At 32.8% G+C, this 14501-nt stretch overlaps 2 protein-coding genes across 10 annotated transcripts in view; one reads left to right on the top strand and one right to left on the bottom strand.

Moving 5' to 3' along the window:
* Positions 1-1971, top strand: part of LOC136989047 (AP-4 complex subunit epsilon-1-like) — a 99813-nt gene extending 97842 nt beyond the window's left edge. For all 5 annotated transcript variants that reach the window (XM_067287130.1, XM_067287128.1, XM_067287129.1 and 2 more), the window contains one exon: positions 1783-1971. In XM_067287130.1, coding sequence (XP_067143231.1) covers positions 1783-1971 — 189 coding nt within the window. The remainder of the gene's footprint in view (positions 1-1782) is intronic.
* LOC136989086 (snaclec agglucetin subunit beta-1-like) lies at positions 1893-14501 on the bottom strand. Of its 5 annotated transcripts, none has more exons than XM_067287182.1 (8): positions 7701-7825; positions 7518-7619; positions 7195-7436; positions 4478-4649; positions 4227-4376; positions 3952-4059; positions 3721-3888; positions 1893-2015 (listed from the first exon to the last, which is right to left on the bottom strand). In XM_067287182.1, the coding sequence occupies exons 2-8, from the start codon at positions 7558-7560 to the stop codon at positions 1984-1986; spliced, it is 915 nt and encodes a 304-aa protein (XP_067143283.1). In that variant the 5' UTR covers positions 7561-7619; positions 7701-7825; the 3' UTR covers positions 1893-1983. The 5 variants fall into 5 exon arrangements, with proteins under 5 accessions (XP_067143283.1, XP_067143284.1, XP_067143285.1 ...); XM_067287183.1 differs by having other exon boundaries at positions 7712-7821; XM_067287184.1 differs by lacking the exon at positions 1893-2015 and adding an exon at positions 2522-2601.

The following is a 14501-nucleotide window of genomic DNA, read 5'->3' as shown; positions in this document are numbered from 1 at the left end:
ATAGAAAGTATAATTGACTCATAAACTGTCAGAATACATTTATATTTATTAATTTTAAACCTGCTTGTTATGACATTGATTATTGACAATCTGTGAGATATGTATTTGTAGCAGGACTCTGAAAATTCTTTACTTGTCAGAACCTGTAATATCTTGAATAATTGCACCAATGCTGTCTTAATTTTAATATGCCCAGTAGCTTCAATAACTGCATTATGCCAGGTTGTGCAAATTTGGCAAGGATACAAACAAGTACGACTTTTTTTGTAAATCTGATTATTAAAGTCAAACGAACTGCCGAATTATCGGGCTATAAGCTCGATACTGCTATTAAAGCAGCCGAGGTAGACAAATCAAGAATACTAGACGGCAAAAGAAATACTGTAATACATCTCGAAAATGAACTAGAAATCTTCCAGGGTAACAGGTGAAAAACACATAACATGTCTTCTCTTAAATGCATTAAAGACAATTCCATCCACATCCATTGAATTGGAAAGGGGATTTTCAGTAGCAGGACTTTTCATTATTAAAATAACAACCAGATTGAGTGATCAGAGTATCGACCATCTTTGGTTTTCAAACTCTTATAAAAATTTGCAATAATATTTTGTATGATGTTTTATCTAAAAAACAAAAATTACCTTCCAAGTTAGAAGTTTGATCTAAGTTCATTTTTCTTTAAATTTTCAACTCAATTCAAAGGCATTTTTTGTAAGCAGTTTCCAACAAACTTTAATAAATTTTTTCTATTTGTGAAAATTTCTACGTAATTCAATGGTAATTTTAATATATATTTCACACAGCATTAATAATATATTTTGGAGGTTGCAGAACATAATAAATTACTTTCCCTAATGCAATTGAGCAGCAGATATGTATATAACAGCTTTGCATGACTAACAGAAAATGGGTACAAAAAACAAATACAAGAACATAGCAATGAACTCTTCTATGCTTGGCCAGTGCAAGAATTACCTCTTTCTTTCTGGCTCTGCCTCAGTTCTATTAACACACGATAGTTGCATGATGTCCTAGTAAAAATTATTTAACTTAAGAAATATTCCTTAACAAATAAGAAAGATTATGTTTCTAAGACCAGGTCTCTAAAACATCTAAAAAATTCTAAAAACTGTAGGATTCTATACAAAATGATGTGTATCAGATGCAATGATGCAGCATGTTTTTTTTATGTTGCTAGGAAACTGAACAATGTAGAAAAGTTACCAGAATGTAATGCAAATCATATTTATTATTTCAATTATTTATGAATCTGGGCTAAAAATTAACTTAGGGAATCAGAAACTTTTGGCCACCCTGCAGTTAACATGATGTAAAAATAATTTATGAAGAAAGAATAATATAGTATTTACTAATAATAGTACCAACTCATCAAATATTTATTTAACTGAAGTGGAAATTCAAAATTCTTGATTTTTGTTGAAAAAATTAGGAAAAAAGTTTGGTTGACAGACTATTAATAATAAGATGCTTTGTAATAGATATCCCTTTTAAATCCCTAATATAAATTTTATTTAACATCTTCCTAATGAGGAATGTGCTAAATAAAAATTATTATTTTGTCATCCAACCATTGTTTAAATACTGCTTATTAAAAACTTCTGTTTGATGTTAGAAATTAAAAAATTTATTTTATAAAATTTGGTTGCCTTTCATTTTTTTAATTCTAATTATTTCTGTATATAAAAAGTATTTAACGTTCATTAAAAGTTAAAAAAGACTTTCTAAAAATTTTATAATAATAATAATTGAAACTTTTAGAAAGAAGACAGAAGGTTGATGTTTAAGAAATCATTAAATGCCAGTGAAGTGAAAGAAATGGATGATGTTTCAAGTGACATTAAATATCACGATGCTAAATTAACTGGATCGGAAGAAGATAATTTAATTGCACAAGTGTTAAGAGAGACAAAAATAGACGATTCGTCCGAATTATCGGTAAAAAAATGACGATAAATCAGTTCAAGATGGTGACGGTGCCAAATCTTGAGGAGCTGATAAAGAAAAAATGGATTCATTTTTCTACCCAGTGATTTCTTTTTAATTATAATATAGTAATTTATGAACTATCAAATAAAAATTTCATAATTGTAAACAATTTTCATAATGTGTGTTATATGTGACAACTTTGTCTGATTTCATCCATCGTAGAATTAAATGATCAAAGTATTTTTAAAATTGTATTTGACTTTTAAACTGAAATTCTTTTTTACAATTGTAAATTCATTGAACTTAATTTCAATAAAACTAGAAAATTGCTAAAAAAAATTCATTCTCATAATGCTTTTATTTAGAATTATTATTTTTGCGGCTGTTTAATATCTCCCACTTAAGTGTGTGAAGGTTCTTCCGAGGAAAAAAATGACTGACGTCAGGCATCCCGACGTTTCGTAAACGTTAGTCAATCCAATCGTGGAATAATGAAAGGAGATCCCCATTGCCCCACAATTCAGTTTAAAAACAAAATGTATTTAAGCAGTAATTAATAATAAATTCGATTTTATGTTAAAATCATTTATTAAATTACGAAACAGTTTTTAAAATACATTTCAGTTTCACTGACGGACGTTTAAGAGCGATCTGAAAATATATGGGTTAAATAATTTAGGTTATTTTTCATCTTAATAATTGTAATTATATCATAACTTTACAACAATTCCTTTTATAGGTTATTCCATTCATTTTATGTTTATAGATTGGTTTGAATATATTAATTTCGAATAAATGTGGTTCAGTCGTATATTAAATTTATTTAGCCTAGATATTTTATAAAATAGCTGATTGTAAATTTAAGATAAAGAAACGATATCTTGAAGTTTTTAATAATAATAAAATTTAATAAATAAATTATTCTCCAATATATAAAGTGCGATCGTGATTTTCCGAATGACATTTCAAGTTACTGTATTTTTATAGGTGACATTCAATAGAAATTAATATTACTTAAATTTTCATTACATATTTTACTTAATTTACCTTATACGTATTTTTAAAATTTCTTAAATATAATTTTGTATAAAAAAATAATTTTTTACTTTAATGAATGCAGTACGATCTCGCTAATCCGAACCAATTATTGTACAGATTTGTTCAATTTAGTAGGGTGATATATGAAGAAACGGAAGTCGAAATAACAACAAACATATACGGTCCTCGGCATCGCTCTCGTATGTTCGGTAACACCAAAATCCTTTGAGAAAATTAATTTTTATTGTCTATTTTTGTTTACGGTTTTAAATGTTTTATAAAATTCAACATATCTAATGTAAAAAATTAAAACTTTCTTATTTTAAAACAAACGTTATAAAAATCTCATTAACTTTCTGGTAACAGAATTTTCTTTATAAAAACAACTCTATTGTTCGATTTTCGGACGGTATAAAAAGTTTTTATACTGTATTAGTACCTATATTTGTGTTAAAATGCGTTACGTGTTTAAAATGATACACGATTTCTCTGTTTACGGCTAGAACATTTAGCAAAAAAACGAACAAAACTGATTCGAGTTAAGCGAAGTTCGGATTAGCGAAAGTGCGTAGTTACGTGTTTACGTTGCGCATCTCCAAATTTTAACGTATTTATTCGAATAATTGGTTTTCGTTTGTGCGGATCTTTAAGCGCTCGCGCTTCAGGAGCATAATCTTCGCGATAATTACGATCGCACTGTACATCAGTAGAGAGAAACAATTGGAAAACTACCTTTTTCTTTCATGCAAAGAGGTTTTGGGTGAGAAAATCCATCGTCACAAGATTGTTGTATCCATTTCATGTCGATCGAAGTCATGTAAACGCAGTCACCTTCTTTTCTGGCACTGGGATTCCAATTAGTAAAATTTACTTTTGAGCCATCTTGCCATACAAATTCGCCTAAAACGACAATAGAATCGGATTAAAATAATAATAAATCACAAGCAACGAGAGAAATCTTACCATCAAATCTCTTGAAGAGACCCAGCCATAATTTTTCGGAATCGTCGCCGATCAAAGGCCAAAGAAGTTCGGTTTCATAAATGGAATGAAAAGATGCTAATGTGGAACCTACAAAAAATTAGACATTGCAAAATAAATTATAAAATTAAATTATTTCTTTATACTATTTTTTAAATCTATGCAATCTCGTGTTTTTATCAAAACATAAATTTATAATCCAGTTAATAGTAATATAAATAGTTGAGAATAAGTATTTATGTTTAAAAATTAATTACCTTGGGCCAGACAAAGCTGCAAAGCTTTCCCCCAAGATAATGTCTGTTGATTAATAATTTGATAACAATATTTTCCTCCAAAATCCATGGCATCGTTCCAGTAAGGACATTTACCCTTGTGTTTTATAATAGGAATTGCTGGCGGAGTTTCTGTCACGAAGTAATAACAATTCTAATATGAGCTACGTTACATTATTTTTTATACAAAACTATATATAGCTTATATATGTATATATATGCACTGTAATTACCTGGAGTCACTTTGCATACGTAAGGAAGATAAAGTTTGCAATTATCGACATTCCAAAGTCGAGTGGAGTTGTTCATATAGGTGCATTTGGGTGTCTTGGACTGACCGGGTCGCTTTTCCCAAGCCAAAAATAAATTAGGCCAATCATCCGTCCAGCTGTAAATTCCGTCTCCCTAAAATTTTAGAATACATTAAAAAAATTAATCTAACGGCAATTTGTTTAGCTGAATGCCACAAATTTTTATTAGCTTGCTTTCAGGTTTTGTGCAATTCTTTTATAATTAAAATGATTGCATAAGTGAATTATATATTAATACTAAATTAACCTAAAGTTGGTCTGTTCATATGCGGCACCACAACATGAACTTTGCAAGATATCCATGTTATGGCTACCTCAAATATAACTTTAATTACGTGGCAATTTAATACTACAGAATAAAACAAATTTATAATTTAAACTATCATTTCTTTAATATATATGTCAATAATGAGTGGACAGCATGCGGCTCGAGATCCTAATGTCGGAGTTTTGCCACATATTTTCCTGTTTTCTGCCTCGTACCATTGTGCAACCGTAAATAAGAACATTCAAACTAATCGTGAGCAGTAAAAAGGTGAGAATAAACTATAAATTAAACTTGACAAGCTTAAAAGCCTGCAACTCCTTCAGAAAAAACGTATGCGGTCCAGAAAAGCATCCAGAAAAAGTTGCTCACCACAAATATAAATCATATTGTTTACACGGTTTAGAAAGAGTTGCCATCTTTGAAAAAAAATGTCAAATTTGTATAAATTTAACAGGAAATAAAAATTTATAACGAAATCCAATGTTAATACAATAATGCCTCAAACTTCGAATTTAATTCCGTTCAGGCCGTTCGAAGTCCAAATCAATCCTTCCCATTAGAATTAATTCATAGCGCTAGGAGGATTATTAATAGGAGGAGAATTAATTCATTTCTAGACCCTACACAATATCCATGTCGATAAACTTAAAACAGAAATACACATAATTTATAGTGAAAATAACATAATTAAATGCTCCAATAATAAGTTAAAACACGAAAACAATAAATTAAATACGTAAATGACGTATAATAACAGGAAAATTGCATTAGCTGGTCGCACACCGTCCACTTCGTTGCTTCGAACTCTTCTTGGATGTCATGATTAATAGGCAAAAACTTTCTGTACTAAAGTTCAAGAATTTCAGTACGCAGTGTTTTATGTCTAACAATGTGTGATAAATAATATCTCGATCATATATTGTCTATTTTAAACTAAATGTACATAACGTAAAATCTACAAAAAAAAAAGAAAGAAAATTAGTGAAGCATTGAATACACAAAAATCTTTATTTTTGCTGCATAGATCATTGTGTGTGTTTATCCATTCTCAGCACGACGATACCGCTATATTATAGCCATTTATTTAATTACATGTGATTTAATTCTATCCTTGTGTTATTCCAACAGATCACATTAGCATATACAAATCTCTAAAAAGCATCCATGAGGCTCGTGCCCTCATTTATGTTTCTCCACACATTTCGGCAAATTATGAATACAGGAGTTGGTTGCTATCTCCATGGGCTTTTCAAAGTTTCGGTAGGGACCATGTATATTCGATGAGTTGAATATTGACTCTCGATGTTGGTTTCCAAACGAAATGAGACTATTTTAAAATACTGGCTCGAGCCAACCTGATGGAATAGAACTCTTCCATCAAGTTGACTCGGCCAGTATTTCAGACGTACTGTACATTCAGATTCACAGAACGTACAGAATCTGATTTCATTTGCTATTAGAAATTAAATACTTTCGTTCATGACAAAGTGTCAAAATAACAAACGAAATAATACAGTGACAAAAGTCCAGTGTAGTTTGTAGGGTGATCCAAGTGCACATTTGAGCCTACTCATTAACTACTTTCTCTAACATTAGTTTTGTGGCTCTGGAGCGCTGGAGCGCTGAATTAAGTTGAGTATATTACACTGCTCTGTATATTACTGCGCTGTGTTTAGATTGAGATAAGCCGGGAAATAAACTTTTATTTTAATATTTTAAATAGTGCTAGTGCCAGTCTCCTTGTCACTAGAAACATTTGAAGTACAGTACTTGCTACATTTTTCTTCAAACTCTTCTGTTAGCCAACGCTCTATGAGTTTTTAATTTGGGGTACTCACAATACTAAAAATCACTATAAATTTATACTATTTCCGTTATATTTTTATGTGAAAAACACTAAAAAATATCACAAAACTCTAATAATCGTTGACTGATATGCCTGCTTGCACGCTGCACCGTGTGATAGGACATTAATTATTTGGTTTCGTTCGTTATTGGCGAATGACGCCCTCCCGAAAAACATTACTGATTGCACGCCGAACAAGTTGGATTCAGTCTTTCATTCACATTTCATTATATGAGTAACGTAATAAAGTGCAGATAATAAACTAAATGTTAGTGTGTTTGGTGTGTTATTTGGTTGTGGTCTTGGTGTATAATATGGGGTGCCGTGGCAAAAGAGTAGGCGGCACACAACAATAATACAATCGTTTTTATTTCGTATAAGTTAATGTTTTGAACGGCGCTGATTTTGATTGATTTCAAGTTAAAATTAACGTTTTCATCAACATCTCAAATGGTTAACAGTAAATATTATAAACTACCGAAATTAACATTCCAACAGGAGTGCATTAAAATCAAATAGACTTACATCTTCGTCTCTCAATCCAATCCATAAATCTTCTTTGACATCCCTAACGAAGTTATAAAGAAAAGCAAATTCGAAGTTATCGTTAATGGAAACAAGATGTCCATTCTCTTGACGACATTGCTTTTCTGCTTCAGACCATGAATTTCTTTGTTTAACTAAACGATAGCAGGCGTTTCTGTAATTACTATAACCTTTCTGGCAATTCTTATTGGTTTCAATTACATGGGGTTTATAAGCGGGATCTAAAAAACATTTCGTAAAATGTAAATTTTATTTTCAAAATATCGAATTTCTATATTTTAATTAAATAAATAAAAAATTACCGGGTTCTCTTTGACAAATGTAACCTGATTTTGTATTGCACATAGTAGGAACCCATTTTCCAGCAGATTTCTTGTAGACGTTAATTTAGCGCATTGTGTTACCTATTTACAAAATTTAAAATATACGTTAAATTCAGATAATTATTTGCTAATGAATCAATGTAATTATTTGTAGAAATTTACCCAATAATAACCTCCGGCGCCAGGAACCCAATTAGTGTAATTGAATATCGAATTGTCTGACCACATTTCGGAGTTTGGAAGTGTAACTTCTTTCCAGTCCGATCCAAGCATCGTAATTGTGATAAGCTTGCAAACTTGTTAGAAACACTAGAATTGCAGGTTTACAATATAAATTTAATAAAATTAATGAAACGTTTTGATATTATTTGTAACTAACTCTGTTCGGATTCGCTGTGAATGGAAACTAGAAAATGATTTTCTCCGAGAGACTGGCATTTTTCTTTGGCTTCTTTCCACGTCACTTTTTCGTCGTTTGATTCCCCAAAAAATTTATAACATTTTGAACCTATTACATATAATTTAAACTGCATTTAAGAAGTATTTTGCACTTTACTTTCGTCTTCAACATTGATTTAACAATTTATATTTACCGTATTTATACCAAGTTGCTGGACAGTTACCCCTTGGTACATAAATTGAAACTGGAGGTGGTACAAACTTGTCTCCAGATATTCGTTTGCAGACAAAACCTTGGAGATATCCACAGTTTTTATCTTTCCATTCCCCTATTGAAATATGATAAATCATTTATCAACTTTTATTTTTACAATTTTATATTACACTAGCTATCACACTAGCAGGTAGGCCCGGCGTTGCTCGGGCAAAAGTAACGATAGCGAAGATTAAGATTACGTATAGTCACAAAAGAAAAAGAGTAATTTCATCAAGAAACTAAGTATTTCTAAAGAAAGGTCGAATTTGAAAATCGAATGTTCTAATATTGTTCGATTTTCACGACGTGTTCTGGTTATATCCTTCGATTTTCATCGAATGTTCTAAAGAAAGAAAGGTCGAGAAAAACTGAACTAATTGTTTAAATTTAAAATCGAATGTGTTCTAACATATTACTCTTTTTCTTTTTTCTTTTTTTTTTTTTTCCAGAGCCGTAAATTTTGCACGTCGCTTTCTCTTTGTTCTCCATTGTTACTTCACACTATTATTGTTACTTAACACTTTGGTACCCTATCTGTGTACCAAATTTCAACTCCTAACCGTTTTAGCGAAGGTTAAGATTATTACGTTACAGTCAACCCGTTTTCACAGAATGCAAGAATTGTGTCCCCCTGTTTCCAGATTAATTACAGAATTTTTAGATGGGTCTAAAAATATGTTCGATTTCCCGCAAAAACGAAAAAACTGCAACTGCGTCTTGCACGTCGCTTTCTCTTAACAATTCCATTGTTACTTAGACACTTCCATTGTTGATGGAAGTGTTAAGCCTTAATCCTGTCCCTCTCCCCCGTGGGGAAGTATTTCGAAAAATCCCTTCTTAACGTGCGTTCTCGTGACGTACCCTAACTATGTACCAAATTTCAACTTTCAACTCCTAACCGTTTGGGCTCTGCGCTGATTATATATTATTATTATTATGTTGGGTTAAGTTAGATATACTCGGTTAACACCGGTGGCTAAGTACTATGCCGGACCAAAGTCAAGGCATAGTAACCAAAACAGAAATTAAAGAAGTGTATCAGTGTGTGTGTCTGTATTCAGGAATTTTCTCACAATATGACATGTATTCAATATAGTGGCCTTCTGTAGAGTGATGTATGTGTTTCTATTCAATTCTAATGTGCCCAGGCTTTTGTGTAGTGTGTGTGGTATGACACCTGTAGAGGAGAGAACAACAGGTACAATAAGCACCCTATCCATCCTCCACAGATGCCTTATTTCCTGGGCGAGTTCTGTGTACTTGCTAATTTTTTCAGTGCATGCGTTTTGTATATTGTGAGTGTTTGGAATGGATATGTCTATAATGTATGTGATTTTATTGTGTTTGTCAATGAGTGTGATGTCTGGTCTGTTGTGGTAAATTGTTTTATCTGTGATTATGGCTCTGTCGTAGTACATTTTGTGCGTGTTGTTTTCCAATACTGTCTGTGGAATGTATTTGTAGTATGGTTCGTGGATGTCTGCTAATTTGTGTTTCTTTGCAAGCTCTTGGTGTATTATATTTGCTACTTGGTTATGTCTGTGTAAATAATCTGTCTGTGCCAAGAGCTTGCAACCAGAGGTGATGTGTTGTATAGTTTCTGGCATGATGTGACATTTTCTGCATGTGTCATTTGTGAGTGTTGCATCTTTGAGTATGTGTTTTCTGTAGTTTTTAGTATTTATGACCTGATCCTGTATGGCAATCATGAATCCTTCCGTCTCCCCAAAGAGGCATCCCCGAGCTAACCAGCTGTTTGACGCAGTTTTGTCAACAAAATCCTGGGCCAGATCGTAAGGATGCCTGCCATGGAGTGCCTTTCGAGCCCACGATTGCTTAATGGTGTCTATGCTTTTTATATGTTGTGTTGTGTCCATATGATGTGAGTGTAAGTTTAATGGTGTGTTATTCGAGTCTGCTAGAGTTACTGCTTTATGTAATTGTGATGTTTCTTGTTTTTTGTAGAAAAACTCTCGCAGTGACTGTATTTGTTTGTAGTGAAGGTTAACTATGTCAATCAGGCCACGTCCGCCATCTTTACGTGGAAGGGTTAATCTTTCTGTGGCGGATTTAGGATGATGTTGTTTATGCTTAGTAAGTGTTGTTCTTGTTTTCCTTTGGAGTTGCTCAAGATCAGTGTGAGTCCAATGTATAACTCCAAAAGAATATGTGAGTACTGGGATGACATATGTGTTTATTGCTTTAACTGTGTGTTTTGCATTTAATTGTGTTCTGAGAATAGCATTTAACCTACTTTGGTATTCTTTAATTAATCTTTGCTTTATTTGTGTATGTTCTGTTAGTTTGGCCTGTTGGAATCCTAAATACTTGTAGAACTCGCCCTCTTCCATGGATTCAATAATGTCTCCATTTCCAAGTGCAAAATCTTCTTTCTTCAGGATTCCTTTTTCTATGTGAAGTGTTTTGCATTTATCTAGGCCAAATTCCATTTGTATGTCCTTGGTGTATGAATGTGTGATTTGTAGGAGTTGATGAAGTTGTTTTTGTGTGGATGCATAAAGTTTTATGTCATCCATGTACATGAGATGTGACAGTGTAAACTGTGTTGTTTTTTCGTGTCTGATATTGTAACCATATTGCGTGTTGTTTAACATGTTGGATAATGGGTTCAGGGCTAAGCAGAACCAGAGAGGACTCAAGGAATCTCCTTGAAAAATTCCTCGCCTAATAAAAATTTGGTTTGTTTGTATGGAAGTGTTATGGGCCCTGAGATGTAGTGTTGTTCTCCAGTGCTGCATAGTGTTTTGAAAGAATGCAATGAGTGATGGATGTATTTTGTACATGTGTAGGAATATGTAGCAGCCAACTGTGTGGAACACTGTCGAATGCTTTTCTGTAGTCTATATATGCCATGTGTATGTTTCTGTGTTGTCTGTGTGCTTGCCGTAGAATGACTGAATCTATGAGTAACTGTTCTTTGCATCCCCTGTGGTTTCTACGACAACCTTTTTGCTGTTCTGTTAGAATGTCGTGTTCTTCAACGTGTTTGTATATTTTGTTTGCGATACAGGATGTCAATAATTTGTAGAGTGTTGGAAGACATGTAATTGGTCTGTATTGTGTGGGGTCTGTGGTATTGTTGTTTTTAGGTTTCATGTAGGTGATGCCCTGGGTAAGAAAATTTGGCATGTCTTGTGGATTGATGATGATGTGTGTTAGATGTTTAGCTAGTTCCTGGTGCAGTGATGTAAACTTTTTGTACCAGAAATTGTGAATGTTGTCTACACCAGGTGTCTTCCAGTTGTGTGTTCTGTTAACAGTGTATTGGAAATCATGTATGCTTATTTCAACACAGGGCATAGTTGGTATGTTGTGCAAGTTTCTGTTCTCCTCCTCGATCCAGCCTGCATTCAGCATTATGCGTGACAGCACTGGACCAAAGAGAAGACCAATATGTTGTGAGTTCTTCTTCTGTTGGTGTGCCACTGTGCTGTGTAACAGTGTTTGCTTTGTTATTGATTTGTCTGTAAAAGAGTTTTTCATTGTTTGTAAATAATTTATTTTGTTGTTTTCGTAGTGTACATGTTTTGTATCGTTTGAGTCTACGTGCTTTGGCAGCAAGTTTTTGTTTTAGTGTATCAATGTATTCTGTAATGTGTGTGTTGTGATGTTCATGTTTTGTGTGTGTTTTTATTTTCTTGAAAATGTTTTTGAGCTGTTTCCTTAATTTGGGTGTTATGTTGTTTTTAGCGTATTGTGTCAGCTTGCCTAATTGCTGTCTAATGTCATTTATTTGTATTTCTATTCTTCTCTGCCAGGCAGGCTTGTGATAGAATTGTGTTTTCTGTGTGTTTGTCTGTGATTGTACTTTCAGCCCATGGTGTGTCACTACTGTGACTGCCCCAGCATAAACTAATGTATGAATGTCTGCGAGTGTAGAAATTGAATGAATGTAGTGTGGTAGTAAGTGAGTGTTTACATAATTTAGTGTTTTTCCTACTTCCTTTGACGTGTTGATTTTTGGTATTCGTGGTCGTTGTGTGGGATCTGTGCCTGTATATTTAGTGAGTGTTTCCTGAAATATATGTGAGAGTGTATTAACTAAATCCATGTCTATGTTATCAGTGATGGATGAGGAAATGTCTGTAGTATCATTAGTGGTAATTGTTGTATGTGTGTTATTATCAATGCTTGTTGCTGGATTATCCTGACAGGTTACATGATCTTCATTAATGTTAGATGTTTCTGTCTGTTGATGTATTTGATCAGCAACCTGTTGTTTGATAAGTTCAAGTGTTGTTTGTGAGATAAAGTTGTTGTGTATAATTGTTCTTTTTTGATCAACAACCCTTTGTTCGGTGACAGTGAGATGAGGATACTGTTGTGTGAATCTATGGTGTAGTTGTTGTCTGTATGCTGTCATGTTTGTTTCGAGTTTTGTGATGGTGTAATAAGTACGGATGATAAACTCGTTCATTTCTACTGTCCATTTCATCCGTTGGCGTGGTTTTCCAGCCTTTGTGGTCTGTGGATGCATTGCCACAGAAACACCAAGGTTGGGTTTGTTCCTCACATCTGTTGAGGGCATTGCAGTAGCCATGCTTGGGCCGGTGCTGCTTTCGCCACCGGTAACCAAGGGAGACTGTGGCCTATTTTTCGAACGTGAGCCTCTGCCTAACCCACGAACGCGGACCTTGTTAACCCGGGCGACGTCCGAACCGGTATCACACTTTGATCTAGTTATTACCATGATGAATATCTCCACAGAATGTGGGCGTGGTCACTCTTAGCTTCATTTCTCCCCATAGACCTTACTGGCATGGGTGTCCCTACCAGGAGCTTATGCTCCAGCCTGCATTGCCCTATGGATCAGTAAAATTACTGGGCTCTCCCACCACGACCAGGTGGTGACCACGGGAGAGTTATTATTATTATTATTATTATTATTATTATTATCAACTCGTCTCAATTATATATATAGATTATCAAAAAGAAAAAAATTCAACTTGCCATTATCTTTCCTTAAAGCTACGCATTTATTGGCTGAAGTTCTAGTTGAATCCCAAATTTGGTAACTCAGTTTGGATCCATCGGACCAGTTAAATTTCCCAGGATAAGTTAGAGCGTGTAAACCAATCCAGATGTCCTCTGTAAACATTATTGGTTTTACCTGCAATTATAATATAAACACTATATATAATAATAAAGTATATTCAGTACAATAATTTACGCATTTCTATGCACAAGTTGTATTTTTTATTACTCTATATTAAGCATTTTTAAAAAGAGAAAAAAATAATATAATCGTGTTTTATTTTACCAGATTCGAAACAAAATCATTTTCCCCCGAAGATAGAATTGATACTAAGGTAGCATTCTTTCTTCTACAATTATCTTCGGCATCATACCATGAAAGGGCACTCTCAGGATATCCCGAAACACCCAAATAACAATGGCCTTGAAAATATTTCCAATTATATGGACATTCTTCCGCGAAGCTATCTATTATAAAAAATAAAGTATTTTTTATAAAGTTCCTATTTTCTATGTATAATAAATACAACTAACCCGATAATTACTTCAACAGCCGGATTCTTTTATCGGGCTATTAATGCTAAATAATTACTAAGTAATTTGACAGGAGGCAGGCCACTATCTCTTGTTAAATTTAATAATTATAAATAAATAAATTAATTAATAAAATTTAATTTTAGGATATTCTGGAAGAAAAGATCGCCGGGATCTTTTCTACCAGGCTCCCGACTCCTATCAAATTACTTAAATTATTTAGCCTTAATAGCCCAATAAAAAATAAATGCGGCTATTCGTTTGATATATCCTATTTTCGCTAATTTACCTAAATTTAAGCTAAACAATGCATAAAATTTCTCAGTTTTATTCTAATCAGCAATCTCCGATTCAATGACGATTATTTATCATTCAACTTCATTGTTTTCTTCATTTTCATTTGCATGTCTTTATATGGTAAAAATTAAAATCCGTTAGATATTTTAGAATATAGTTATGTATTCATTAGAAACATCAATTCTCTTTATGTTATTACGCAAAAATAAAAATCACAATTTAAATAAAAAAATATAAAAACTGATACATTAAATCTTTTAAACATGAAAAAATTTGGAAATGGAAAAAAAATATATTTTTAAAATAAAAGTAAAATTCCCGTAAATCCTAACTGAAAATTAATCAATTAAACTTATGAATTTAATTTATTGTTAGCACATTTAATGCGATATTTACGATGAAAAAAAAATTGATAATACCTTTTGTAAGAGCGCCCAGCAACAATAATAATAAAGGGAATCTAGCCATTTGCTATTAGTAAT

Source organism: Centruroides vittatus, unplaced genomic scaffold (genome assembly GCF_030686945.1).
Source record: "Centruroides vittatus isolate TY-2023 unplaced genomic scaffold, ASM3068694v2 scaffold_435, whole genome shotgun sequence".
NCBI lineage: Eukaryota > Metazoa > Arthropoda > Arachnida > Scorpiones > Buthidae > Centruroides > Centruroides vittatus.
This window is presented reverse-complemented; position numbering and strand designations above follow the sequence as displayed.

Excerpts from the sequence above, each read along its gene's own strand:
- LOC136989086 (XM_067287182.1), bottom strand. The coding sequence starts at position 7,560 with ATGTGCAATACAAAATCAGGTTACATTTGTCAAAGAGAACCCG. Across the intron at positions 4,377-4,477 it reads CGTATGCAAAGTGACTCCAG|AAACTCCGCCAGCAATTCCT; the intron begins GTAATTACAGTG and ends ACTTCGTGACAG. Across the intron at positions 4,060-4,226 it reads GCAGCTTTGTCTGGCCCAAG|GTTCCACATTAGCATCTTTT; the intron begins GTAATTAATTTT and ends AATTTTTTGTAG.